At 45.6% G+C, this 25935-nt stretch overlaps 1 protein-coding gene across 1 annotated transcript in view; it reads right to left on the reverse strand.

The window, feature by feature from the left end:
• Positions 1–363: 363 nt before the first annotated feature.
• Positions 364–25935, reverse strand: part of PGM2L1 (phosphoglucomutase 2 like 1) — a 39671-nt gene continuing 14099 nt past the window's right edge. The window contains exons 2-14 of the mRNA XM_057421184.1: positions 24850–25017; positions 18302–18408; positions 16096–16180; positions 14604–14687; positions 12728–12921; positions 11200–11389; positions 10885–10982; positions 9671–9851; positions 7767–7860; positions 6117–6246; positions 4739–4928; positions 3684–3817; positions 364–543 (exon numbers count right to left, since the gene is read on the reverse strand). Of these exons, the coding sequence (XP_057277167.1) occupies positions 441–543; positions 3684–3817; positions 4739–4928; positions 6117–6246; positions 7767–7860; positions 9671–9851; positions 10885–10982; positions 11200–11389; positions 12728–12921; positions 14604–14687; positions 16096–16180; positions 18302–18408; positions 24850–25017 (1758 nt within the window). The 3' untranslated portion in view covers positions 364–440. The remainder of the gene's footprint in view (positions 544–3683; positions 3818–4738; positions 4929–6116; positions 6247–7766; positions 7861–9670; positions 9852–10884; positions 10983–11199; positions 11390–12727; positions 12922–14603; positions 14688–16095; positions 16181–18301; positions 18409–24849; positions 25018–25935) is intronic.

Genomic DNA, 25935 nt, shown 5'->3' on the forward strand with positions numbered 1-25935 from the left:
AACAGGCTTCTTTGTCAGGCTGGAGCAATCACTTCCTTTAAGTGACTATCTGATTATAAAGCCTTTAGCCCACAAAAGCTATTTGATACCTGAAATGAGTTGAAGACATGATCTAGTGGTTAAGATCTGTCTTAAACCTGCGAGGGCAGTTCATTTGCATTGGTGCAGGTTAACCATGTCTTTTGGTCAAAAGGATTGAGAACTGTAGTAAGAAAAGAAATTCCATCCTTTTCTCTCACCTCCTCTCCTTATCCCAATTTGCTTTTCCAATGTTCTTTTGGTGAAAAGCCTGACAAAAGAATGCTCCTTTATAGAATAAAACCATAGCTGTTTAACACACATACACACACACACACATATATATTAAACTGAGTTGTGTTCTTGGTTCCTTTGTGACACAGGGCAGAGGGTCACTGCTCTGAACACCAGGGCCAGCAGATCTAAGCCGAGCGCCAGATCAGTCCATTCTTATCAGGTTCAAGGAAATTCTCAATCAAAGCTTCAATCAGCTTCTGAAGCTCTTCTTCCAGCACGTTTCTGTCACTGGACAAGAGAACAAGATGGTGTCAGAGGTCTGATACACACCAAGCATCCATTTACAACCTGAAAAGCAGGATCTGATGGTGATGGAGCTGTTACGTTTCCTACCAGCATCACAGTGTAGAGACTCCAACCTTCTCACTTCAACCAGCTACTTTTCCATGGGGACTATTGCAATATCAATTTAAATTCATTTAATTATTGAACAAATTAATCTCCACTAGAGGGCTCCAGGCTGGCAGAGGGGACACGACAACTCCTAACTGCAAAACCAATGCAAGACTGGTCAGACACGGAGTGTAAATGGGTTTAAAAGAAGAATGAGCTACCAAGAGGAGGTAGAAAACCCATATTTTCCTCCACACAGCATCCAGATGCCCATCTTGGGTGACATGGCTTAGGCTGAGCTGTCCCTGCCCACAGCAGGGGGTAATGGAACTGGATGATCTTAAGGTCCTTTCCAACCCAAACCATTCTGTGATTCTATGATCTAAGTTTTCTGATTGTATTTTGGCTAAAGAGCCATTTAGGAGGATTGAGTAATCAAGGCAAAGTGTCGTGGCTCAGAAGAGGACACTGTAATGTGCTGATCCTTTCCCTATTTAAATGCCCAGACATTCATTTGATCCGCCTGCACTAATGCATTGCAAAACTGCTTTAAAAATGCATAACCCTGTGCCAGAAGTCTCAGTGGAAGGAGAGGAACTCAGCCTGGTTTTAACAGAGAACAGGCAAAACAGGCTTATTTACATCTGCTTGCTTCATTTGTGTAACTGAGACTCCATCATTGCACTTCAGGACACCACTGCCTCTTAAAGAGGCCACCCCAAAATGCTGTTGTTAAACTGCCTTTCCTGATGTTCAGCTCTTAAGAATAACCAATAAACAGGAACCCAGAGTACTTGGAATGCTGTTACAGAGAGGGATGTCTTTGGAGGTTCCTACAGGCCACTTTATGCCTTGAACCAGGGAAGCTTGAGAGCTTTTCAATTTAGAATCATAGAATCATTTAGGTTGGAAAAGACCTCTAAGGCCACTGAGTCCAGCCATTAACCCAGCACTGCAAAGCCATCACTAACCCGTGTCCCTAAGTGCCACATCTATTCATCTGTTAAATATCTCCAGGGAGGGTGCCTGCAGCCCTGCCCTGGGCAGCCTGTTCCAATGCCTGAGCACCCTCTGGGGCAGGAATTGTTCCTCAGCTCCATCTAAACCTGCCCTGGTGCAGCTTGAGGCCGGTTCCTCTTGTCCCATCCCTTGTTCCTTGGGAGCAGAGCCCAGCCCCTCCTGGCTCCATCCTCCTGTCAGGCACTTGTAGGCAGCCATCAGGTCCCCCCTGAGCCTTCTCCACACTGAACCCCCCAGGTCCCTCAGCCCTTCCCCATCACACTTGGGCTCCAGGCCCTGCACCAGCTCCATTCCCTTCTCTGGCCCCACTCCAGCCCCTCAATGTCTCTCTTGCAGTGAGGGGCCCAGAGCTGAACACAGGATTCAAGGGGTGGCCTCACCAGTGCCCAGTGCAGGGGCACAATCCCTGCCCTGACCCTGCTGCCACAAGCCAGGATGCTGTTGGCCATTTCGTGTTCCTGATAAGAATGGCCATTAACCACAGGTAATAACAAATTAAATGTCAATGCACTTTTCTGACTTACCAGAACAAACAGCAGCAGAAGCTTAAATGATGCAAAGCATCCTCCTGTCTGTTGTTCCTCTCCCCACTACCCTTGTCTGGCCTTTACTTGTGTTAAGATTAGGTAAAAGACAGCATTTCTAGCATTTGTTTCTTCCTTTTTGGTGCAGCTTCTTACCCTAAATATACCTCGCCTTTTCTTTCACCAAATGGTATGTTGCCCACTCCCAGGTTCATGGAAACATGTTCTAGCTGAAGTGAGAATTTCCATACCCACATAAGTGCTTTCACATGCCACACAAGCAGAAAGCTCTCTGACTGAATAAATAGCAAGGTTCTAGCAAAAGCTGCCACTCAGAAAACTGGGATATAGAATCCCCACTTCCCTGACCTGCTCTTATTCCATGGTTACTACAGAACAACTAAAGCATGATGCAGAACATAGGCCATACCTGTGTTGATGCCCTTCATGTAGCTCCTCCCTGGGAGGGTGCTGAGGTGCTGGCACAGGGTGCCCAGAGAAGCTGTGGCTGCCCCATCCCTGGCAGTGTTCAAGGCCAGGTTGGACACAGGGGCTTGGAGCAAGCTGCTCTATGGAAGGGGTCCCTGCCCGTGGCAGGGGTTGGAACTGGAGGAGCTTTAAGGTCCCTTCAAGCCAAACCATGCTGTGGTTCTATGATTCTATATACAGCAATAAAGCACAGATTCCACAGCAATCTGTGGAAAACTGCCTAGGCATGGATTTGTGTGTCCCCTCACATGGACATTTTCCAAGCAAGGGCTATCTACCACTCACAATCTATCCACTGACTGCCTAAATCTGACCAAAACATTCAGTGATAAAACCATGCTCAGCCTGAATTCCTGCCAAGAAGTAGAAAGAAATAGCAAATCAGAGGCCCCTATATATTATTTCTATTCTCTGCTCCACAGGAATGTTGGAATAAGAGTCTAAAAGGGGGAATACTGCTGCAATTCAGGTTAGGAATCCAGTTCAAGAGCTGGTTCTCTCCATTAGCCAGGCCAAGAAGCTAGGCTCATACACACTCCTGATTTCACTGATGCAAACACACCCTGTATTTGTACCCACCTCTTTTAAACTGGGAATAGCTTAATCGAGGTGGCTGTCAAAACGGGACAGACCTTTACTACTATTCCTGTAGCTCAGAGCAACACAGATTCCCAAATGCAGCAAGAATTCACCAGGGTTTAAGCAATGTGCCATCAGCAGCACTTAATCACTCTTTAATTTGAAGTGAATGAGGAGCTGGGTTAATAAATGAGTCTCCTCATGCAGCAGACGCCGAGGATTCAGTTGTCTTATCCACTACAGAGGGGCTCCCTTAGGAGCAGGAATGTGCATCACTGGTGAGTTTAACAGGCTGGAACAGTCAGTGAGGCTCAGGTCTCCAAGGAGGTAGCAGAGGAATCACCCACAGGCAAGGAATTGGTTTCTTTCTACTGACTTTCATCCCAAATGCATGTCGCAGTGTGCATGCAGCTCTCTGCTTACCTCTGCTCAGGCAGTGCACACATCTCTGCGTAGTACTTGATCTTTGGCTCTGTCCCACTTGTCCGAAGGGTGGCAACGCAACCATTTTGGAAGGTGAAAGTGATCATCTGACTGCTTTTACTCACTGGCAGCACCTATAAAACCAACATCATCTTATTACACAAGACCCCAACTTCCACAAAAGGGGGTGATTTTATGTTTGCTTGGTGTTAACTACAACATTCAGTACATGCAAAGCTAAATAGACATGCTGGAATCCCCCCCTGTATACATCCACCAGCCAGTGCAAGGCAAGAACAAGTCGTTTCAGTCTGATGAGACTCAGTGTTTAAGGATAACAGAATGGCCTCTTGCTCCAATTGGAATTCCAACATCTGGAAGCCTGCTAGACAGCTTCAGAGTTGAAGAACACCGAGCTCACTTCAACTAATAAAATCAATTCACTGTTACATGAAAATAAGTGAATACTTGTTTTCTTATAATACTTATTAATACGTATAAGTCTGCTCTGCTCTTGCAAGATGCCACTTGCAACACTCTGTGCAGTACTGATGTCTTCAACATAAGGAGGGGATGGAGCTGCTGGAGCAAGTCCAGAGGAGGCCATGAGGATGCTCAGGGGCTGGAGCATGGAGCCAGGCTGAGAACATTGGGGCTGTTGAGCCTGGAGAAGAGAAGCTGCGTGGAGACCTCAGAGCAGCTTCCAGTGTGTGAAGGGGGCTACAAGGATGCTGGGGAGGGACTCTTCATCAGGGACTGCAGTGATAGGACAAGGGGTGATGGGTTCAAACTGAAACAGGGGAAGTTCAGGCTGGAGATAAGGGAGAAGCTCTTCCCTGTGAGGGTGCTGAGGCGCTGGCACAGGGTGCCCAGAGAAGCTGTGGCTGCCTCATCCCTGGCAGTGTTCAAGGCCAGATTGGACACAGGGGCTTGGAGCAAGCTGCTCTAGTGGAAGGTGTCCCTGCCCATGGCAGGGGGGGGAACTGGATGATCTTAAGGTCCTTTCCAGCCCAAACCATTCCATGATTCTCTTGCAAAAGTCCCTCATAACTCACCGATATTTTATTTGGCTGGCTGCTGTCATAGCCAGTGGTGACATCTCGCACATGTAAGATATTGTAAATGCCACAAAGTTTGGGATAAGACTGAGGAGCATCAAAGTTCCGAAGTCTCTCAAATATCCTTTTGATAGTAGGAGGATCATAGCACAAGAAATAGGAAGTCTTTGATATGTGGTACCCGTACCTACAAGCAGATGAACATTTTCAGTTACCAGACTGTTTTCTTTACATTTAGTAACTAAAGAAAGCTCCTGTGTGGAAAAGCAACACAAGAATGCAGTTGTCACAGCTGTGGGAACAGGTATTTATAGGCAAACGGTTGGACTCTGAAGCAGATTTAGCTGCATTACTCAGATCACCTTCAGCTATTTTATAAACTCAAGTATAGGTCTGAGCTCCAAAGAACTAAAATCCAGTCATTTGGCTTGGAAGCCTTCAGGAAATTAATACCCAGTATCATTCCCTCACCATCAAAACTTGTCTGCCATAGCCATAACAACAGATTATTTCAATAGCCTCTGAGGAAGGTGATTGATGAGTCCATCCAAGTTAAAACTACTACCCCAAATCAGACCTAATGTAAGTGCTCACCAGGTGCTGGGCTGGCAGGATATTAGGCAGAAGCTCTTCCCTGTGAGGGTGCTGAGGCACTGGCACAGGGTGCCCAGAGAAGCTGTGGCTGCCCCATCCCTGGCAGTGTTCAAGGCCAGGTTGGACACAGGGGCTTGGAGCAAGCTGCTCCAGTGGAAGGGGTCCCTGCCCAGGGCAGGGGTTGGGGCTGGATGAGCTTTAAGGTCCCTTCCAACCCAAACCAGTCTGGGATTCTATGATCTGCTGTAACTGCGCTTCCAGTTCCATTAGCACAGGAATTTCTGCTGATGAACAGGGTTTATCACAGCAAATGACTTAATTCTGACATAAACATGCTCCTCATTTTGCTGCAGTGAATTGTCTGTAGCTACTGAACACAGGCCATTCCTTTAACCCCTCTTCTAATACAAACCTCTGAAGAGCAGCACGTGACAATCCCCAGACTGTGTTGAAGTCTAAATGGTGTTTCAAGAGAGGCACACAGAGCACAACTAAGATACAGCCACACACCACAAGATAACAAGTGACATAGTGAGAATTTAATGAATTTGATCTGCTGGACCTATAATGCAAAATTCTTTCACAGTAGGAAAGGGCTCTTTAGTCCTTTGGGAGACTGAGCATTTAAGTAGTATCTGGAATACTGGAGACTGCAGTTCATCATAGCATCAGAAAAAAACAGCTTGCAATGAGAAAACAGCTGAGGGATGCATTAAAAAGATTCATTATTCCCAGCTCCTGAAGAGTGAAGTGGAACATACTAATGGGAAATACAACTTACGTTTCATATATCTCGATGAGTTTCTGTGCTAGCGAGAGGTTCTTGCCCTCCAGGTAGGTTGCCATCTCAGCTATGACCACAGCTGCACTTACACCATCTTTATCCAACACTGATGTGCCACACATGAAACCTAGAAATCAAGTTGTTCATGAGAAAAGTAACCTGAGATACTACTACACCGATTTACTTGATTGGCTTTTTAACCTTCTTCCTGTAAAAGGATATTGGCCAATACACATAAACTGGTTTTATCACTGCATATGCATTCCCCTTGTCTAAGAAAGCTAAATTAACTTAGGATTGTAGGGCTGGAAAGATATGTGCTCTAATCAATTCATTCCAGATCAATAACATCTGCTCTCTGAAGACCTCTCTCACAGTACAGTGCTAACCATAAAAATAAGCTTGTTTTGTGCAAGCACATCAATACTGCAAAGAGTCTTGTCAGTAATGAGAATCAATCAAGAGATATAGCCTTGGTAACCCCCAAATCAGTGCTTCTCACAAATGCTGGGATGCTTTCTTTGTGAAGGGATGCACGAGCAAGATCTTAACTCCTGGTTTAAAAGCTGCTCTGATTTTATGAAAGAAACTGGCATGGACATAAACCCTCTTCAGTGTGTACTTCAGCCTTCCAGTGCCTAAAGGGGCTGCAGGAAAGCTGGAGAGGGGCTTGGGACAAGGGCCTGTAGGGCCAGGCCAAGGGGAATGGCTTGAACCTCCCCAAGGGGAGACTGAGCTGAGCTCTTAGGCAGAAGCTCTTCCCTGGGAGGGTGCTGAGGTGCTGGCACAGGGTGCCCAGAGAAGCTGTGGCTGCCCCATCCCTGGCAGTGTTCAAGGCCAGGTTGGACACAGGGGCTTGGAGCAAGCTGCTCCAGTGGAAGGGGTCCCTGCCTGTGGCAGGGCTTGGAATGGGATGAGCTTCAGGATCCCTTTCAACCCAAACCATGCTGTGATTCTACGATTCATTTTCAAACATCATATTATACAGGAATATGATGTCCCAAAAGCTGCCATTTATACCAAGTGGAGAATTCCCATAGCCAAAACATTCACTACACAGCTCTCCATGGGTAAGTGGTGCCAGCAAGATTACCAAGATAAACAGAGTGCTCCAGTCAAGGTCAGCAGGAATAGTCACACACTTCCATAAGGTATGCAATGCTATTCCTGCATGTCTGGATTCCTCTCATATTGTATGAGGGGACAGTATACACCTCCTGAAGGTGCTGCAGCACCAACATGATGGGGAGTGTGACCAAAGCAAACCTCCTCCCAGGTCCACAGAGCCATTAGTAGCGAGTCCTCACTGAGAGGACCTGGGAGATATTAAACTGATTAAGAACAGATCCTGTGCTTCACCTCAGCTAAATGACCACACAACAACAGTAGTTGGGCTCTGGCATCTCAGGACTCTCAAGCTGTACCAGACGAGGCTTGTGTCAGGAAAGTACAATACCAGAATCAGAGATTCATGTATCATTTATCATCATAGTTGGCAAATTGATTTGATGAGAGCAAAATATCAATACCAGTAACTACATGAATGGAAATAAAGTGCTTTTGATTTGTTCTATAACTAAGACCACTTCTTTTTAGTGACATTTACCCACACTTCTCACCATTTTAAAATGATATGAACGTATTTACCAATAGACTCTTCAAATGCAAAGAGAACTTCTTTCCCATTATCTAGCAGATTTTTTACTCTACTTCCAATCCACTTAAATCCAGGGAGTGTTTCCTGAAACAGAAAAGATAAAGAGTGCATTAAATATATATTTTCAATGTCGTTTCAAGTCAAAGAAGTATATCCACTATAAAAAAAACATCTCTTTAGATGATAAATCTAAAACAAAGAGTCACTGGATAACGTTTTACGAGGGAACAGTCAACTAGGACATGAGTATCAAATCAAGGAGCAAGTGTGCTTGAGAGATGATGGTTCAGTCTGAGATCAGAAATGATCTTCCATGGTGGTTTATCAGGTGAGACAGCAGCACAAAGTTACTCAAAAGGAAAAGTTCTAGAAATACAAGCAGCATTTCAGGGTGATGGAGGGAACAGCACTGCTTGTGCTCTTCAAATCATGCAAAAGCAGGCAGCATCTTAGATGCAGTCCTTCTTAGAGAGAAGGAAGGGGCAAGAAGGGAAGGGGCAAGAAGGGAAGGATTTAGAGGAGACCAAGGGGTTCTGTAGATTCCTCATCCTTTTTTTTTCAGTCCAATGTGCTCCTTTCCACAAAAGGAAAGGTATTTTGAGAGATAAAGCAATTCAGTACAAGGCAGCAATATCCAACCTGCCTGAATACTGAATGTCCTCCTGTGAGGGTGCTGAGGCGCTGGCACAGGGTGCCCAGAGAAGCTGTGGCTGCCCCATCCGTGGCAGTGCTCAAGGCCAGGTTGGACACAGGGGCTTGGAGCAAGCTGCTCTATGGAAGGTGTCCCTGCCTGTGGCAGGGGTTGGAGCTGAAGGAGCTTTAAGCTCATCCAGTTCCAACACAAACCAGTCTGGGATTCTGTGATGAAGCATATCTGGCCAGTCACTCAAAATGGATTTCACAGTTATTTTCCATTTTACTTTTTAGTTCCTCATTGTTTGGCAAAATGTTTTTTCCTGCTACACATGGCTTTAATTTAGATATGTATTAAAAACAAGCCCTGGATCTTTCCATGTTTGTGCTAAGCTCTAGAGCACTTAAAGTCTCTTATGACAGTCTCAGACATCAGAGCAAGTACATAATTTGAATGCAGGAAGTAAAATACAGTCACTGGGGACAGCCCCACTACCTCTTTTAGCAAGTCCTTCACAAAACTACATTAAAGATCTGAACAAAAGAGCTCCTTTCTCTGTCACAATCTGAAGTAAAACCTACTTGGAACCTGGGCACCTGGAGGAACATGGTGTAACCTCTAAGCACTTGGTACAAAGCCACCAGAAAGCATTCCATTTGTGTAGGAAACACCGAGTTGCACAACTTTCATTCTCTCGCACAGAGGAATTTACCTCTAGGGAAATAACCACGACAAAAGTATTCCTGTTTTATGTAAGTTAGGGTTTAACTTGTGTCACCTCTTACAGCCTCCTTGCAGGTGAGTTGAAAAGTTAATGTGATTTAAATTCAGGGAAATTCTTTCAAGAAAAAAATCAGGAAAACTTCCTTAAATCTCACAGTCTGCAATCACTGTAACATGCATTGAGAAATGCTGCAGATGGGGTAAATGCTCCATCCCTGGCAGTGCCCAAGGCCAGGCTGGACAGAGCTTTAGGTGACGTGGTCGAGTGAGAGGCATCCCTGCCCATGGCAGGGGGTCTGGAACTGGATTATTTTAAGGTCCTTTCCAACTCAAACCATTCTATGATTCTACATGGAAAATAGGCCTGTTCAGGTAAAACAGCATTCTTCACACACTGGAATGCATAAAAACTCCAAGCCCAAAGACTGGAAGTCATCTATTTGTCCATTTCATAAAGTCAGAAGAGGGGGGAGCTAGATGGAGAACGTGGCAATGAGATTTTACTGAGCCAGAGGACCTCATAAACCCCATACTTACTTCAAAGTGAAATCCTTCTTTAAGTGCAATTGCCCTCAAAATCTTTGAGGACACTGTGGTTGCCAACATGTAAATGTTCTTCACATCAGCATCTTCAGAGCAGTTTTCCTTCCAGCATGAGAACATCCACCACCCAAACAAAGCTGCTAGCTCATTGCCAGTGAACACCTTCCAGCACCCACTGCAGACAGGATAGAAAGGTTAGTGCTCATTCAAGGTATCCCAGGAGCATCCACGCAGGGGGAGATGCTTCTGCAGGCACTGGAACAGGAATCTGAGTGCACTGCTGATAAGCTGCTCTACACAAAGCCACCATATTAACAGGACTTCACATTTCTCACATCTCAATGATTTACAAGCCCAGTGCATTCTGTTAGCAAGTAAAGATACCATTGTAAGTATCCTTACTGTCAGCTTCAGAATAGCTTAGACCTTTTTAGCTTATCAACCAGGAGTATAGCAATCTATACAGCCAACACCTGATAGGCCAAGGGGGAATGGCTTTAAACTGAAGGAGGGGAGATAGGTTTAGGTTGGACATAAGGAAGAAGTTCTTTACTGTGAGGGTGCTGAGGCGCTGGCACAGGGTGCCCAGAGAAGCTGTGGCTGCCCCATCCCTGGCAGTGTTCGAGGCCAGGTTGGACACAGGGGCTTGGAGCAAGCTGCTCCAGTGGAAGGGGTCCCTGCCCATGGCAGGGGTTGGAACTGGAGGAGCTTTAAGCTTCCTTCCAACCCATTCCATGATTCTATACGCTGCAGTCAGGTGTACTACAGACAGCTACTTACACAATGACCAGAATTTTGGCCTGTCAGTGGAAGAAAAATAGTTTCCATTCAATATGAAGCAGCCAGGGAAAAACAAAGAAACATAAAACTTCCGATAGCTACAGTCCCAAGGCAGAATGTTTGCCTAATAGAAGTGAAAATACAGCAACAACAAGATTTTGCTGTCTTCAGTAACCACTGAACTGTTTAATTTGGCCTTTTACTGTAACATGAATAGATCTGGTGAATGCTCCACCCCTGGCACTGTTCACAGCCAGGTTTGATGGGCCTTGATCAGCCTGGTTTAGTAGGCATCCCTACCCACGGCAGGGGGTTGGAACTGGATGAGGTCCCTCCCAACCCAAACCAGTCTGGGATTTTATGACATTCTGTGCCTTTTCACTACTACTTCTGCAGAAAGAGAGAAAAGAAACGATCCCATCACTCACTTCTCCTGCTGTTCCGCCACTGCTAGTCTATCTGCATCTGGATCAGTGGCCACTACTACTTTAGCACTTTCCTTCTCTGCAAGCCTCAGTGACAGCTCCTGGTGGAAGAAGAGGGATGGGAAGAACAAAAAAAAAAAATCACAAGAGCAAATAAACCCAGTCTTCCTACTTCGATATTACATGCATATGTAATCTCATTCAGATTGTATTAACTGAAAGCCAGGTACTCCCTGCTCTCTTCCTTGGTTTTTCAACACTATCATACCCAAACAGAGGAATGCTCACAGAAATCTGATGAAATAGAAACAAAAATACCAGCACACATTCCCCTTCTTCAGGATTTGGGCATTTGACAGTGGAGAAGTCTGGATCTGGATCTTTTTGTTCAGGTACTGGAATGGGAGGCTGGAAGCCAAAAGCTTTGAAAGCCGACTGCACGTAGTCATGTCCAACTCCATGAAAAGAGGTATGAACAAACTTCAGAGTTGTTTGCATATTCAGCTCCCTGAGGAGGAAAGAAGAATTTCAGGAAGATTTTAGTTATTTAACAAGATTCCTTTCATGGGGGAAAGCAAAAGCAAAAGAAAATGCAGTTACACTTTGTACTGTTCTGCTGATTCCTGCATTGATTTCAAAGGAGGAGCAAAGGAAACGTGCTCATTTGGAGTTTCACTAGAAATTGCTGGTTGAAAGCTTCTTCCTCTGGAAAACGAGATATTCACCTTCTGCTGAATCAGCTGAAAGTCTCCCAAGAATGAACTGCTGGTTTGTGCATCAACCTCCAGCTCTTCCACCACCCTGAGGATCTTACTCTGGCTCTGCTCTACCTACATTATTCTTCACCCTCCTTTTATTCTCCTCTTCTGCCCCAGCTAACCTTTACACTTAATCTTCTCACCTCTATTCCACACATGTACACTCTGTTGTGCATTGCATTTAGTTAGCTGAGCCCCTTTAACTGAGGTCTTTTGATGGGTGGTCTTCCTTAGCATGAGTAGTAATGGGAAGCTGAAGTTGCTGGAGCCTTAGGCTACAAGCAGGTAACTCCCACCTAAAGCTGAACTGAGTTTACAACCTGTGTTTATTTATGCAAAGGAAGGCCTTAAGCTCAGTGCAAACTGGAAGGTAAAGGAGTTACATCCATTAGCAAGGAGCACCAGAGGTAAGATGACATTTATGGCCCATCTGGAGACAAGGAAAGAACCCAATGACTGATAAACTTTTGTCCTGGGTCCCTCCCTGGAGGCACCCACCTCAAGCTGCTCCTATCCCTGCATCCCAGTTATTAAATGAGTTTTCTAAGTATCACACATCTGATATTGTGCTGTGGGAAGCCTGAGGCACAGAATTCTCTGTCACAACCTCACTTTTAGTCTGTATTTATCTTTGAACACATTCATTTATATCAAATCATCAGGGTGCATTACTGTAGCACAGTGCCCAAAAGCAGGGTTTTTCATTAGCAAGTATGATTTAGGCCTAATGCTGGTGACCATTTAATCAGAGGAGGGATGGGGTAAGACAGAATGGGGAGAGGACCAGGAATTATTGCCCACATTGCACAGAGCAATGGCCTCAAGCAGACAGTGGTGTCTGGGGCAGTGGAGCACCCAGCTTCTGTGAACCATAAAGACACATCAAGTCACTGGTCGGGGACAATAAAAATCACTACAAGCAGGGCTGAAACTATTACAATTTGGGAAGACAGCCCAATCCCTATGCCCAAGTGAACAATGTTTCTGTATGGCAGCACTGCATGCTTTATTACTGAAGTCAGTTTTCCACATGGAACCCAAAGCTCCCTTAAAACCATCATTTAAGTACATTTTGCTTTATCCAGTACCTGTAATAACAGATCTTTTTCAGGTCTTCCATGTAACAGTCACAGATTTTCTTCAGAGGATCCTGCCTAAGGGGACTGGTATCTACTAGATTCTCATTCCAAGAGCCATTCCATGGTTCAACACACTCTTCTATGCACTTGATGATTTCCTTATCGTGAGGAGAGGTGATCTGCGCTCCATTTTCCCAGTAAACCTGGTGTAAGTTTAAAACAAAACAGTTTATTCACAAAGATTAACTTGATAAATTCTTTTAGATACAGGATTCTGCTGACTTCCTGCTCCTTGAAGTCAGACAGGAAAGGGTAACATCAGACCGGCTTGATCCTCCAAAGTCATGTGGAATCACAGTTCAGCATTACAGCTGTGCGACACCACAACCTGGTGTCCCAAAAGCTGGTATTCAACTATTATGACTGAAATCATGAGGACGTGAGAAACCAAAACTGGGCACTTAGAGTGCAGAGTGTTGTGCAAACCGAACAGAAACAATCCATTACCTTCCTCACTGTCTGGCATTCCTTTCATAAAGAGACACAACTTGGGTTGGAAATCGAAGCCAAGCAGATAAGCAGTGTGCCAAGGTACATGGTTTTCTGTAACTGAACAACTGGAAACCCTGTGAAACCCTGAGCTATGAAAAGTCTTTGTTAAAGAATGATTTAGATGCCAGTTTTCCCACAGTTGGTTGCCAATAGCATGGTTGAGCTCACAGAGCAGATCAATTTGTCTCTCATTACTCAGTGCCTTTGAAACTATGGCTTGGTCATGTTTGGTTAAAGTTGCCCAAAAGCCTTTAGAAGCTGCTGGATTCATAGAGGAAATAGTGACAGATAAAACAATTCTTGTGGAAGACTAGGATAAAATCCAATATCCTGACATAAGTGCTTTGTATCAGAGACACAAACATAAGAGCTTCTTGATAAATGAAACACCTGGAAAACAAACGTGTCTCATTCATCACTATTCTACGATTCCATTTTCTTCTTCATTGCTATAGCTAAGCAAAGGCTGCTGAAGCACTTTACAACTTGTTCCACAGAGGATAAATGCAGTACAGGCACACCCAAGAGTTATCTGTGTGCAGAAGAAGGCTGGGTTTTCTATCCTTGCCATTACTCACTGACTTGATGCTTTTAGAAGGCCAAGTTTAGATAAAGTTTAGAGTTTAGTTCAGATTCATATAAAGTTTGGAACAAAAATACTGTTACAACACTGCATAAGCAGCTTTTACTACTATGGATGGTAACACTGCTCCAAGCTTTCAAAATGAAGGCACCCACCTTTCTCTCAATGCCCAGAATAACAACCTTAGAGGGAGCAGCACAGTCTTAAACAGTCATCATCTTCAGCACAGTCACCTACTGTGTGGGTTAATCCACCTAGGTTCTAGCTTAGTTTCAAACTCATTTTTAAGTCTAAGAAGTGAACACATAATTAAGCATTCCTCCAGCTGCTGATTTGACTCTATGGAATGTCACAACAGACCTGGGCTCAAGAAACACAAGCAGTGTGTTCCAGGTGCAAAGGAAAGCATGTGTAACTCAAGTTAAAGACAGATGAATTACCTGAAATCATTTCTCCTTCTAACCTACACATACATGTGCCACAAAGGAAGACTCTTCCCTGTGAGGGTGCTGAGGCGCTGGCACAGGGTGCCCAGAGAAGCTGTGGCTGCCCCATCCCTGGCAGTGCTCAAGGCCAGGTTGGACACAGGGGCTTGGAGCAAGCTGCTCCAGTGGAAGGGGTCCCTGTCCTCCTGGAGGAGCTTTAAGGTCCAACTCAAACCAGTCCACGATTCTGTGCTGAGCCAAATGCCCAAAGCAGGTAACATGGAAGAGCAGCTGGCTGTGACACGCTACAGGCTTCAAGCCTTACCTTGTACCCGTTGTCCTCCTTCCGGTTGTGGGATGCTGTGATCATCACACCAGCCACAGCATTGAGCTGCTGAACAGCATAGGGCTACAAAGGAAACCCAGAAACACTGATTTAGTCAAGAATTCTGCAGCTAGAATGGCACAGTATCATTGTATTATTAGGAGAGTTACACAATAGGATGCTACAGGAGAAGTGGCTCTTAACATTTCACCAGTTGATTTGAAACTGTATACATGAATGCTCATCATTCTCTTTCCTGTAGTTAATAGGGAGAGTTGTTGCATAGGAAGATTATTCCATTTACTAACTACACAAACACAATTGTTAACTGACCAACTAAAAGCCTACACTCAGATTACACTAGGATTGAAGAGAAAATGGGTCGAAATAGAAAGAAGGAATCCACCAAAGGGCTTGTGGAAAAACAAGTGACAGGTACTTTCTGCTAAAGAGCACTCAGTTCTTTCAGCCTCCCCTCAAAACAAGATCCATAACACACCAGAACAGCTTACAGAAGAGAAAACAGGGCAAAATGTGATTCTATTGACTATGTGCATGCAGGAGAAGTCAGAACCATTCTTGTTACAGCCTCCCTCAGAAGGGCCTAGACAGGCTGGAGAGATGGGCAAAGAAATTCAATGAAGTGCATGGTCCTGACCTTGGGGATGAATAAAGCCTGGCACCAGCACAGGCTGGGGCCTGACCTGCTGAGAAGCAGCTCTGTAGAGAGTGGCTTGGGACCTGGTGGACACTAGGTTGTCCATGAGCCAGCAATGGGACATTGGGATCAAGGTGACCCAGACTGCATCAGGAAGAGCACTGCTGGCAGGTTGAGGGTCCTGATCCTCCCTCTGCACAGCACTGGTGAAGCCTTCCCTGGAGCATTGTGTCCAGGTCTGGGCTCTCCAGTATGAGAGACCTGGAGCAAGTCCCACAAAAGGCTGTGAGAATGATGAAGGGTCTGGAGCATCCCTCCTGTGAGGAAAGGCTGCAGGAGCTGGGCCTGTTCAGCCTGGAGAAGAGAGGCCTCAGGGGGATCTGATCCATGCATACAAGTACCTGAAGGGAGGGTGTCAAGAGGATGGGGCCAGACTCTTCTCAGTGGTGCCAGCAATGGGATGAGAGGTGACAGGCTTAAACTAAACCACAGAAAGCTCTCCCTGAACACGAGGAAGAACTTGTTCACTGTGAGGATGACTGAGCACTGGAATAGGTTGCTCAGAGAGGTTGTGGAGTCTCCTTCCCTGGATGGAGAGCTGCCTGGGTGCAATCCTGAGCAATGTGCTCTGGGTGACCCTGCTGGAGCAGGCAAGCTGGACTAGATGACCTCCAGCCTCAGCTCTTGGGTGATTTTGTACCAAGCAGCCTCTATTTTCTCTTTAAATAATGGGATTTCATAAAAAAAAAAAAATCACTAGTTTGCATTTTTAGTGAACTTTCAAGGACTCCCTTATCTGCAGGGCTCAACAATATAACAAAGGAGATGACTTACCACAAACGGAGTAGGGACATAGGTGGAGAAGAAGTACACAGGTACATCTTTAGCCAGCAGGACCGCAGCAGTGAGCTTTGCAAGTCTATCAACAGGAAGAAGAAAGCATTCAGTCAACCCAACTCCCCACAACGCTCCAGCAGCCATTCGTGTAACGTTCATTTCACTTGTTTGTTAAATCCCCCTGGTGTTTTCTTGCTCACACTAAGAGTAGTGCCCTATAGCTTCTAGGCTTCATGTAATGCAGTCTTCAGGTTGTAGAATCCAAGTCAGTGCTTTTAATAATTGCTTGAACAGCACAAGGCACTTCAGTCAACCCCATAAATAAATCAGTGCTATCAAACCCTCTTGGTGTGATTCCCATCCTTCATTCAAGGACAGAACCAATCTACCAGAAAGTCTGAAGCGCCAGATGTCTGCAACAGCAGGTTTGGGAAAGGATTCAGCATCCCACCCAGCAAAGCTGGTTTGCCAGCCTTGTTCAGCAGCTTCAGACAGTATCCATGAAGAGATCTCTTCCCAAACATACTTCTGCAAACCAGTACACTTTTACTCAGAAAAGGTTAGAAACAGTAACAGCAACTCTTGGTTTAAGCTGCCTTTATAATAAGCTTTTCCTCTTAAGAAGCAGGGAACTTAATTCTCTTCCAGGTAACTCATATGAAACTGTTCGGTTCAAATCAGACACACACAGCTCAGCAGTTAACAAGAAGTCTCAGAATCAAAATAGGTGAGGGATTAAACAGTGTAAATTTGCTTTGCTCACTTGTCATGGGAGATAAGGAAGCAAGTATTAACACTTGTCTGTATGCACAAGTATAGAGTAGCCTAAGTTTCAGTGACTCAGAATTTCACTGTGGCACCTATCGGGTATCATGTGAATATACTTCAAAGAGTTTGAGAGCTCAGGTTGTGGTTGAAGCTACTGACATTTTGCTCCTGTAGCACAACAGTTTACATCAACTTAATTACAGGATACAGTCAGACAGTCTGACATCTCCATCAGCACTGGAGCTGATGCAAAGAAAGGAGCACCGCTGCTCACGTAGTGCTGGATAAGCACACTGAGCCAACTGAAAACCCCCTTGTGGGGAGGTTCACTTTGATTTCAGCACTACTGGAACTCTGTGTCATCCCAAGGGGACAAAAGAAACACATAGTTGAGAACTGATCGATTCTTGAACCATGGAATACAACTGCGCTGCTATCAGATCTGAATTCCAAGCTCTGCGTGGCTGAAAAGGAATGTATTTTCTTACACTTCCACCTTTTTAGGCTGTGCATAACTCAGATGATTTGGGTAATAACCTTGCAAACACAGCGTAACAGAGAAAAAAAAACCTTCTGCCAAAGCCTGGTTGCTGACATGCCACACGTTCTGATGACCAGGGTGGAGAGGCAGAGCTCAGGGGGATGGAGAAGCTCTAAGACAGACACTAGATTCTGTGCTCTATTGCACTCCATCCCTGCAATATTAAATGCTGACAAGCATTAAATATCCCAAACTACATTAGTTACAACAATTAGACACAGTAACTACATTAACTCCAACAATTAAACAGTTAGCTAATGGGTTGGGGTTTGGTGAGAAACATCATTCAGGGAGCAAAACATGTGTTGTAATCACAACGGGATTAGGATTCCTTCGAGAATTCAGAAGGCAGCTCTTTTATAGGTCCACTTTCCTTGCAAAGGGCACATTTCAGCATCACTGTAAGTTTACATTTTAAGCATTCCAGGTAAAACATTCCCAATGTAGACCTGGGATCACAGATGAAAATAAGGGTGCCAAAACACCAGGTTATGGCTGGCTGCAGGTAGAATTATTCTCCCCCAAGCAAGCTTAAATCAGGTGTTAAACGTTATCAATAGTGTACTAACATTTAGTGATTTCAAGTTAGATGTTAGTACTCAGAATCTACCTTCACATTCAAATTTCTCTCCAGGCACGTCAACTTCTTAATGTCTGCCTAATGATCTTGGGCATTTAGATTGTAAATTCTCTGGTGAAGGGACTAGTTTATATGCCACATTTGCTGACAAGGTATTATAAAGGCTTTAGTCCGTGCATCTCTTCCTTACTACTTAAATGGGCTAAGGGAGGGGAAAGTGTGTGTAGCTGGTGACACAAATACTCTGATGGAACAGAAAGCATTTAAAAGCACAATTTAATGTCTAGACTTGCAAATGTAATCAATACTCATACTTCTTACTGCTGCAGTTGCTGGTCACCTGACCTCGTGTGTCATATCCAACAACAAAGCCTCTCTGCTTAAAGTCTGAGAAACACCTCTCAAGATACTTGTAGATCCCCTGGAAATAGAGAAAAGAAGAGGTTGGGAAGAATTAGCTCCAGTGCAGCACACACAAACGTCACGAACCATCTTCCATGAGGGATGGAGAATGTCAGGAGGCAAACCCCAACTCAGCTAAAACATCAAGCATGCTATTCACGAAAGCAGCATCTTTTTTTCCCCAGTGTTCACAGAAAGAAAGAAATCAGAGAAAACCAGGGAAATAAAACCCACACTACAATAAATGACCTGACAGCATTAGCAGAAAGCTGGAACCAGCAAAACCCTTGAGCAGTAAATACTTGTTTTCAGTCCTTCCTCTGCTTTTATGTATTCAAATCACCTTGGAGACTCAATGGAGAATAATCCACTTTTTGAAAGCCTATCCACTGTGGCAATGTTAGGCCAGTGCTAATCTTTATCCTTTTGCTCACAGTACAAGTCAGGCACCTTTTCATCACCATTTCAAGCCATCAGTTCTAAATCTGCATTAAAAGGATGCTTCATCCTCACCCACTTCCTCAACCAAAGGTTTATTACTAGTGACCTGCTCCAGGTGGACAGATTGAAGCCCTCAATGTATGTATGATGCAGATACAACAGCAAAAACACAAACTGCTTTCTCTTCATCAAGGCAGAAGATTTCCAGTGGAAAGGTATCAGAGATCAGCCCCATGCACGGAGGAGAAAAGGGAGCACACTTGTAAAACACATTGGGGGTGAGGAGAAATATGTGCTGAAACATACACAGGGAAAACCAAAGAGCTCCTTGGTCAGCTATCCCTCTACCAAAGGGGAGGAGATAGATGCTCTTTGGAATCACAGAATCATAGGTCAGATACAGTTGGAAAGCACCTTGAGATTATCTAGCTCCAACCCCTTCCACGGGCAGGGACCCCTTCCACTGGAGCAACTTGCTCCAAGCCCCTGTGTCCAACCTGGCCTTGAACACTGCCAGGGATGGGGCAGCCACAGCTTCTCTGGGCACCCTGTGCCAGCGCCTCAGCACCCTCACAAAGAGCTTCTGCCTTATCTCCAACCTGAACTTCCCCTGCTTCAGTTTGAACCCATCACCCCTTGTCCTATCACTGCAGTCCCTGATGAAGAGTCCCTCTCCAGCATCCTTGCAGCACCCTTCAAACTGAAAGATGCGCCAAGATCTCCATGCAGCTTCTCTTCTCCAGACTCAACAGCCTCAACTTGCTCAGCCTGTCAATAGCTCATTACATGATGTTCCAGCTTCACCTTTCCTGTGGCCTCCAAGTCCATTAGTTTCCCGGTTAGAAACTCTCTGGAGATCCACCACAGACACAACCTAGGATGGATCAGCAGTTTTAGACAAAAAGGCACTGCTGTTAATGGAAGCTGCCAGAGGCTACAGTTCACTACAACCAGAACACAGCTCTAACACAAATACAATGCTCTGAACATATCGCAGCCAATGGCATCCTAAAAAAACCAGTTCTTGTGAGGGTCAGTTTCCTCCTGACACAATGAAGGTATGTTCTGCAGTAGAATTAAACAGGTTTCCCTCCAACATTAAGTGCAATGCACCCAGTCTGGATCTGATCTGATGTGGAGCCAGGCTGAGAGAGCTGGGCTGGGGCAGCCTGGAGAAGAGAAGGCTCCTGAAGGGGAGACCTGAGAGCAGCTCCAGTGCCTGAAGGGGCTGCAGGAAAGCTGGAGAGGGGCTTGGGACAAGGGCCTGTAGGGCCAGGCCAAGGGGAATGGCTTGAACCTGCCCGAGGGGAGACTGAGCTGAGCTCTTCGGCAGAAGCTCTTCCCTGGGAGGGTGCCAAGGTCCCTTCATCCCAAAGCAGTCTGGGATTCTATGATCACCAATGAGCAATCTCTGAGCTGGAAAGCCAGACTGACTCCTCATGAAATTCAATGAGCTCAATTTATTTGGTGTTTCTTGCCCTTTTCCCCCACAGAACGTGCTTCAAAACAGGAAGAACTGGATACTGGCATCTCTCTGGAGAATTATGTCAGCTGCAGATGTCTATAGAGGGATTCAGACAGCAAAAAACCTTTAAAATCAATACAAACCCTGCATAGGGACAGAAGTGGAAAGTGCCCGCGCACAATCGGCAGCTGAAGTCACCTTCACACCGAACTGAACTGTGTTGATACAAACACACATTCACCCTGCCCTACAACCTACCAAGAACCTTCATGCACAACTGTAAAGAGACAGAAGATAGAGGAATGGAGAAAACTTGATCGAGTTTGACTTGAGCACACTGAATAACATGTAAAGAGATTAAGAGCAGATGACGATGAGGAGGAGGAGGAGGAGCAAGAGATGATGATGGGGAAGGGCTGAGGGACCTGGGGGATTCAGTGTGGAGAAGAGAAGGTTCAGGGGGGACCTGATGGCTGCCTACAAGTGCCTGAGAGGAGGATGGAGCCAGGAGGGGCTGGGCTCTGCTCCCAAGGAACAAGGGATGGGACAAGAGGAACCGGCCTCAAGCTGCACCAGGGCAGGTTTAGATGGAGCTGAGGAACAATTCCTGCCCCAGAGGGTGCTCAGGCATTGGAACAGGCTGCCCAGGGCAGGGCTGCAGTCACCATCCCTGCAAGGGTTCACACCCCGTGGAGACGAAGCCTCAGTGCCATGGGGCAGTGGTGGCCTTGGCAGTGCTGGGGAACACTTGGACTAGGTGATCCTGAAGCTTTTCCAACCTCATTGATTCGGATTTCATTCTACAATTCTATGATTTCCCTATATGAGATTCACAAAGGGAGATCTAGATTGCTTCTCCAGGCATGAATAATCCTTTTGTATGTCCAATCGCTCAGGATTCATTTCAAAAGAAAAGTGAGGGGAAAGCGATGCTATCACGAATGGGATAGAAAGATTTGGGGTTGATGAAATCAGAAAGCTGTTACTGTCTCTCTTGAAGCCCAGTATTGAAATGTTTCAACTCTTATCTTCATCTTTGCTTATACAGCCAGAAGCAATGATGCAAAGATGACTGGTTTTGTCACTGTGGGGTCAGTGACTGGTTACTCACCCAGTACGAGACGCAATTGGTTCAGTGGGGCAGAAGCAATATGTGAGCAGGAGATTCAAGGCTTTATGTGTAGGTTACATCCCTACAACCATCAAAAGCAAAAGTCATTCAAAAGCAACTTCTGAATATCCTGTACCCTTCTGGATCTTTTAGTGACATCAATATAATCACGCAAGGACACAGCACGTGCCTAAGCATGCATCTGAGCTAAGGTTTAACTGAAGGGAATGCTTTAACTTCACTGAAATCTCCTTGTTTTGAACAGACATTCCTTCCTGGAACAGGACACATAGAGCCAAGGCTGTCCATTTTCACATGAGGTTCAGCCAAACTGTTAATGTCATCACCTTCTGAAGCAAGAGTACTCAAACAAAGAGATTAAATCCAATGCAGCTGACTTCAGAAACACGTTCTCATCTGCTTCCCAGTCTTGACTGATGAACAACCAAAAACAGAAGCTCTAGAGAGGGAGCAAAGGATTTCAGCCCAGACTGGTACTTTCAGAAACCAGTATTGCCCATGAAGCTGAACTCACAAACACATTCCCTGCTGACCAAAAGGAACCTTGCCCTTTCTGCCAAGAAAGTGTCTCACTTGGGCAACCCAAGTTCAGTCACGCTTCCACGAGAATGGAAACAAAGGCAGCATGCAATGTCCAGGAGATCAGGGCACGAGCAACTCCAGCTTCAGTCTGCACAAGCCAAGAACTGACTTACTTCCTTTGTGTTAACAAGATATTCTTCTGTACGGCTGCATCAAAAGGAGCAGCAGCTCAGGGAGGGGATCCTGCCCCTCTGCTGTGCTCTGGGGAGACCCCCCTGCAGTCCTGGTCCAGCTCTGGGGCAGCAGCACAAGAGGGACGTGGAGCTGTTGGAGTGAGGCCAGAGGAGGCCATGGAGCTGCTGCGAGGGCTGGAGCAGCTCTGCTCTGGAGCCAGGCTGAGAGAGCTGGGCTGGGGCAGCCTGGAGAAGAGAAGGCTCCTGAAGGGGAGACCTGAGAGCAGCTCCAGTGCCTGAAGGGGCTGCAGGAAAGCTGGAGAGGGGCTTGGGACAAGGGCCTGTAGGGCCAGACCAAGGGGAATGGCTTGAACCTGCCCGAGGGGAGACTGAGCTGAGCTCTTAGGCAGAAGCTCTTCCCTGGGAGGGTGCTGAGGCGCTGGCACAGGGTGCCCAGAGAAGCTGTGGCTGCCCCATCCCTGGCAGTGTTCAAGGCCAGGTTGGACACAGGGGCTTGGAGCAAGCTGCTCTGGTGGAAGGGGTCCCTGCCCGTGGCAGGGGTTGGAGCTGGAGGAGCTTTAAGGTCCCTTCCAACACAAACCAGGCTGTGACTCTATGAAGACTAAAGGTGGGAAGAGACATTTAACTGTATTTCATATACACAATACAAAGCCGTTTGTATTTTGTATCCTCATAAGAAAAGGAACCACAAAACATCCATTTTCTGACTCATGCTATTCATTCTCAGAAGGATTCAACACTTGTCTGTTTGCCTCCCACCACCTTCACTGCAGTGAGACAAAGCCCCATTTTGCAGATTATTAAGCAAAAAGCATTCAGATTCTTATTTACCATCATAAAGTACATGCAAGAATGCCTATCACAGTCAGGAATGATAGTTTAACAGAACTACAACCCCAGATAAATCAATGTTCATATTCAGACTCTTTCAAGTGCTCAGCGTCTGGATAATATCACATTAATTTCCAATGTACTGTGAATTTATTTCTGATACAGGTTAAAGTATTGAATGTACTTGTTCTGAGGGAAAACTGATAGAGGAATACATCAACTGAGAACAGCCTGGTACTGTATAAGCAGCAAATATAAGAACACATCCACTATGAGATAGCAATATAGAAAAGGAGCATGGACCACTTGTGATCAAAACATCAAGTGTCCCTTCCAAAGGTGTTTATTGAAAAGGTGGGGAAGACATGAGAAAACTGGGGACCTTTGAGGAAGAACAGATCATCCACCCTTGAGCAAAACAGTGTGTCAAAGAAAGGCAGAGACCATGAAGCCTTATATTAATCAACAGGTTGATTTATTCAGGCCATCACACATATAACTCATTAACATTGCTTGAAAGAGAAGCAGGGAGAGAAATGGAGAAGGGTGTGATCGCTTCCCAGCCCTCATTGGCATGCAAGACCAAAATCAAGAGAGGAAAACACTGATAGCAGAAGCCAGTGAAGAAATGCATCCAGAAGACTGTACTTCTGTTTGTTATCAACTTAAACCACCAGTCAAAAGAATTTGTGATATGGTTTAAGGAAAAGATGTGCCCGAAGTGAGGAATCTCTGCCACCAGTCTCCCCTACAACAGCACTGGTGCCACTCACAACCCCATAGCAGCTTCTCTCCAGCTCCTGAGCTCTCTGTTATCAACTTTTGTGTCCTTCTAGATGTACATCCAGCACCACCAGCAAGCAGAGCTTAATCTCTGGCAGAGAAAACTGGGATTAAAGTTCCCCTGGCCAAAACTGTACTCACACCAAACCCATCAGACCCTTTCCAACAGCACTAACAGATGACTATCAAAATGGCAGTCAGGAGCCAAATCTAAGTTCCAAGATCTCCCTATGTGTATTTGAATCAGGCAGTCCACCCCATAATATTGTACTCCAGAATACAAAGAACTAGCCCTCAAAGACAGCAACATCCATTTACAATGTTTTCCTTAGCAAATAATTCTATGGTGATGTCTCTAACCCACATACACAGCTATTAAATCATAGATAAGCCATGAATCAGCCCTCTCTGATACAACATGTAACATAAGATTTGCTGTTTGAGAGTTTAAATTCATATCTCAAATTACCTCCTTGCATCTCCAGTTTAAGAAGTGCCAAGAGCCACAGGGAGACTACAGTCATGGCACTGCACTAAACCCCAGTATTTTCTACAACCCATGTAACTGGAAGGATTCCCTGGAAGTTAAACAATTTACAATACAGATGCTCTTCAGTCATTCCACATTTGCTTTTTCATCTTGCTTCCTGTTCATTTTCTTGGTAAAAACTCCTTTTTTTTTCCATATAGTTATGAACAGCTTTAGCTAAAGATGAAAGAAAAGGCTTGTTTGCTTGGGGCTGGGTTTGCTTTTAGGTTTTCTTGATGGGCTTTTCCTTAGTTTTTTACTAACATGCAAAGTTCTTACAACAGCCACTCATTTCTCCAGCTACAAAGCAGCATAACAGGCCATAAAAAATGTGATTGGCCATTCCACTGGCCAAATCCCAGTGGAAAGGATTATATCCTCCTCCTCATGTGCCCAGTTAAACCTGATCAAGCTATTTTCCTTCCACACTAACCGCCCCGTGCTATCACTCTTCTATTGAATGCCTGCTCTGTTTCACCCCCAGCTTGTGTTTCAGCAGTACACTACATGCCCCAAACACCGTGAGACCATTCAGTCCTCACCTACACAACTACTCAGCTTACCTGTGTGGACTGGATCACTGTAAGATCATTAATGTAGCAGAAGCCAGCTCCCATGGCAGAGCGAAGGCCAGCGGTCCCAAAGGTCAGCCTGCAGCAGAGGCGATCCCGCAGCTCTTTGTGCTTCCCATTCTGCAACAAGCTCTCAATCTGTTCTTTAGTTTTCTGGTTCTGAAAAAGAAGATGAAGATCTTCATTTAGCTCTTGAAACCAGGATGTGAACTATATGCTCAGTGGGGTTAAATCATTCCTAGTTCTGCAGTGCAGCAGGTACTTCCTATGCTATAAAATGCCCATCTGCACAAACTCGCCTTCGTTGTAGCGCTCATTTCTAGCATAGAATCCCAGATTGGTTTGGGTTGGAGGGACCTTAAAGCTCTTCCAGCTCCAACCCCTGCCACGGGCAGGGACCCCTTCCACTGGAGCAGCTTGCTCCAAGCCCCTGTGTCCAACCTGGCCTTGAGCACTGCCAGGGATGGGGCAGCCACAGCTTCTCTGGGCACCCTGTGCCAGTGCCTCAGCACCCTCACAGCAAAGAGCTTCTGCCTTATCTCCAACCTGAACTTCCCCTGTTTCAGTCTGAACCCATCACCCCTTGTCCTATCACTGCAGCCCCTGATGAAGAGTCCCTCCCCAGCATCCTTGTAGCCCCCTTCAGACACTGGAAGCTGCTCTGAGGTCTCCACGCAGTTTCTCTTCTCCAGGCTCAGCAGCTCCAACTCTCTCAGCCTCATCCTTATAAATAAGGCTTCAGGAGCTCTTGCTGCACCTATCTGCTGATGTGTTTGCCCAGTTGCTAATACACCTTCCAGCTACATGAAGCCTGGAAATGGGAAGCACAGACTTCAGAAGAGATTCTTCCCAACGCAGGTCCCACCAGCTCGCTCTGTGCTGCTGGAAGACAGACAAGAATCCTGACTTCAAAGCACCATTTCCTTCCTTCCCAGTGCAGGAGAAGTCTGTCAACAGGCACAGTAAGAGCAAGCTGACATTGTAAAAGCAGAAAGCAAGCTTGCCTTTTCAAGTTACATCAGCTGTTAGGGAGGTGAGTACAAGAGAGTGAAAGCTCCTATTGATCACAGCTGTGCA

Source organism: Pezoporus wallicus, unplaced genomic scaffold, assembly GCF_028554395.1.
Source record: "Pezoporus wallicus isolate ANWC-B61680 ecotype Strahan unplaced genomic scaffold, APGP_CSIRO_Pwel_v1 contig_8372, whole genome shotgun sequence".
NCBI lineage: Eukaryota > Metazoa > Chordata > Aves > Psittaciformes > Psittacidae > Pezoporus > Pezoporus wallicus.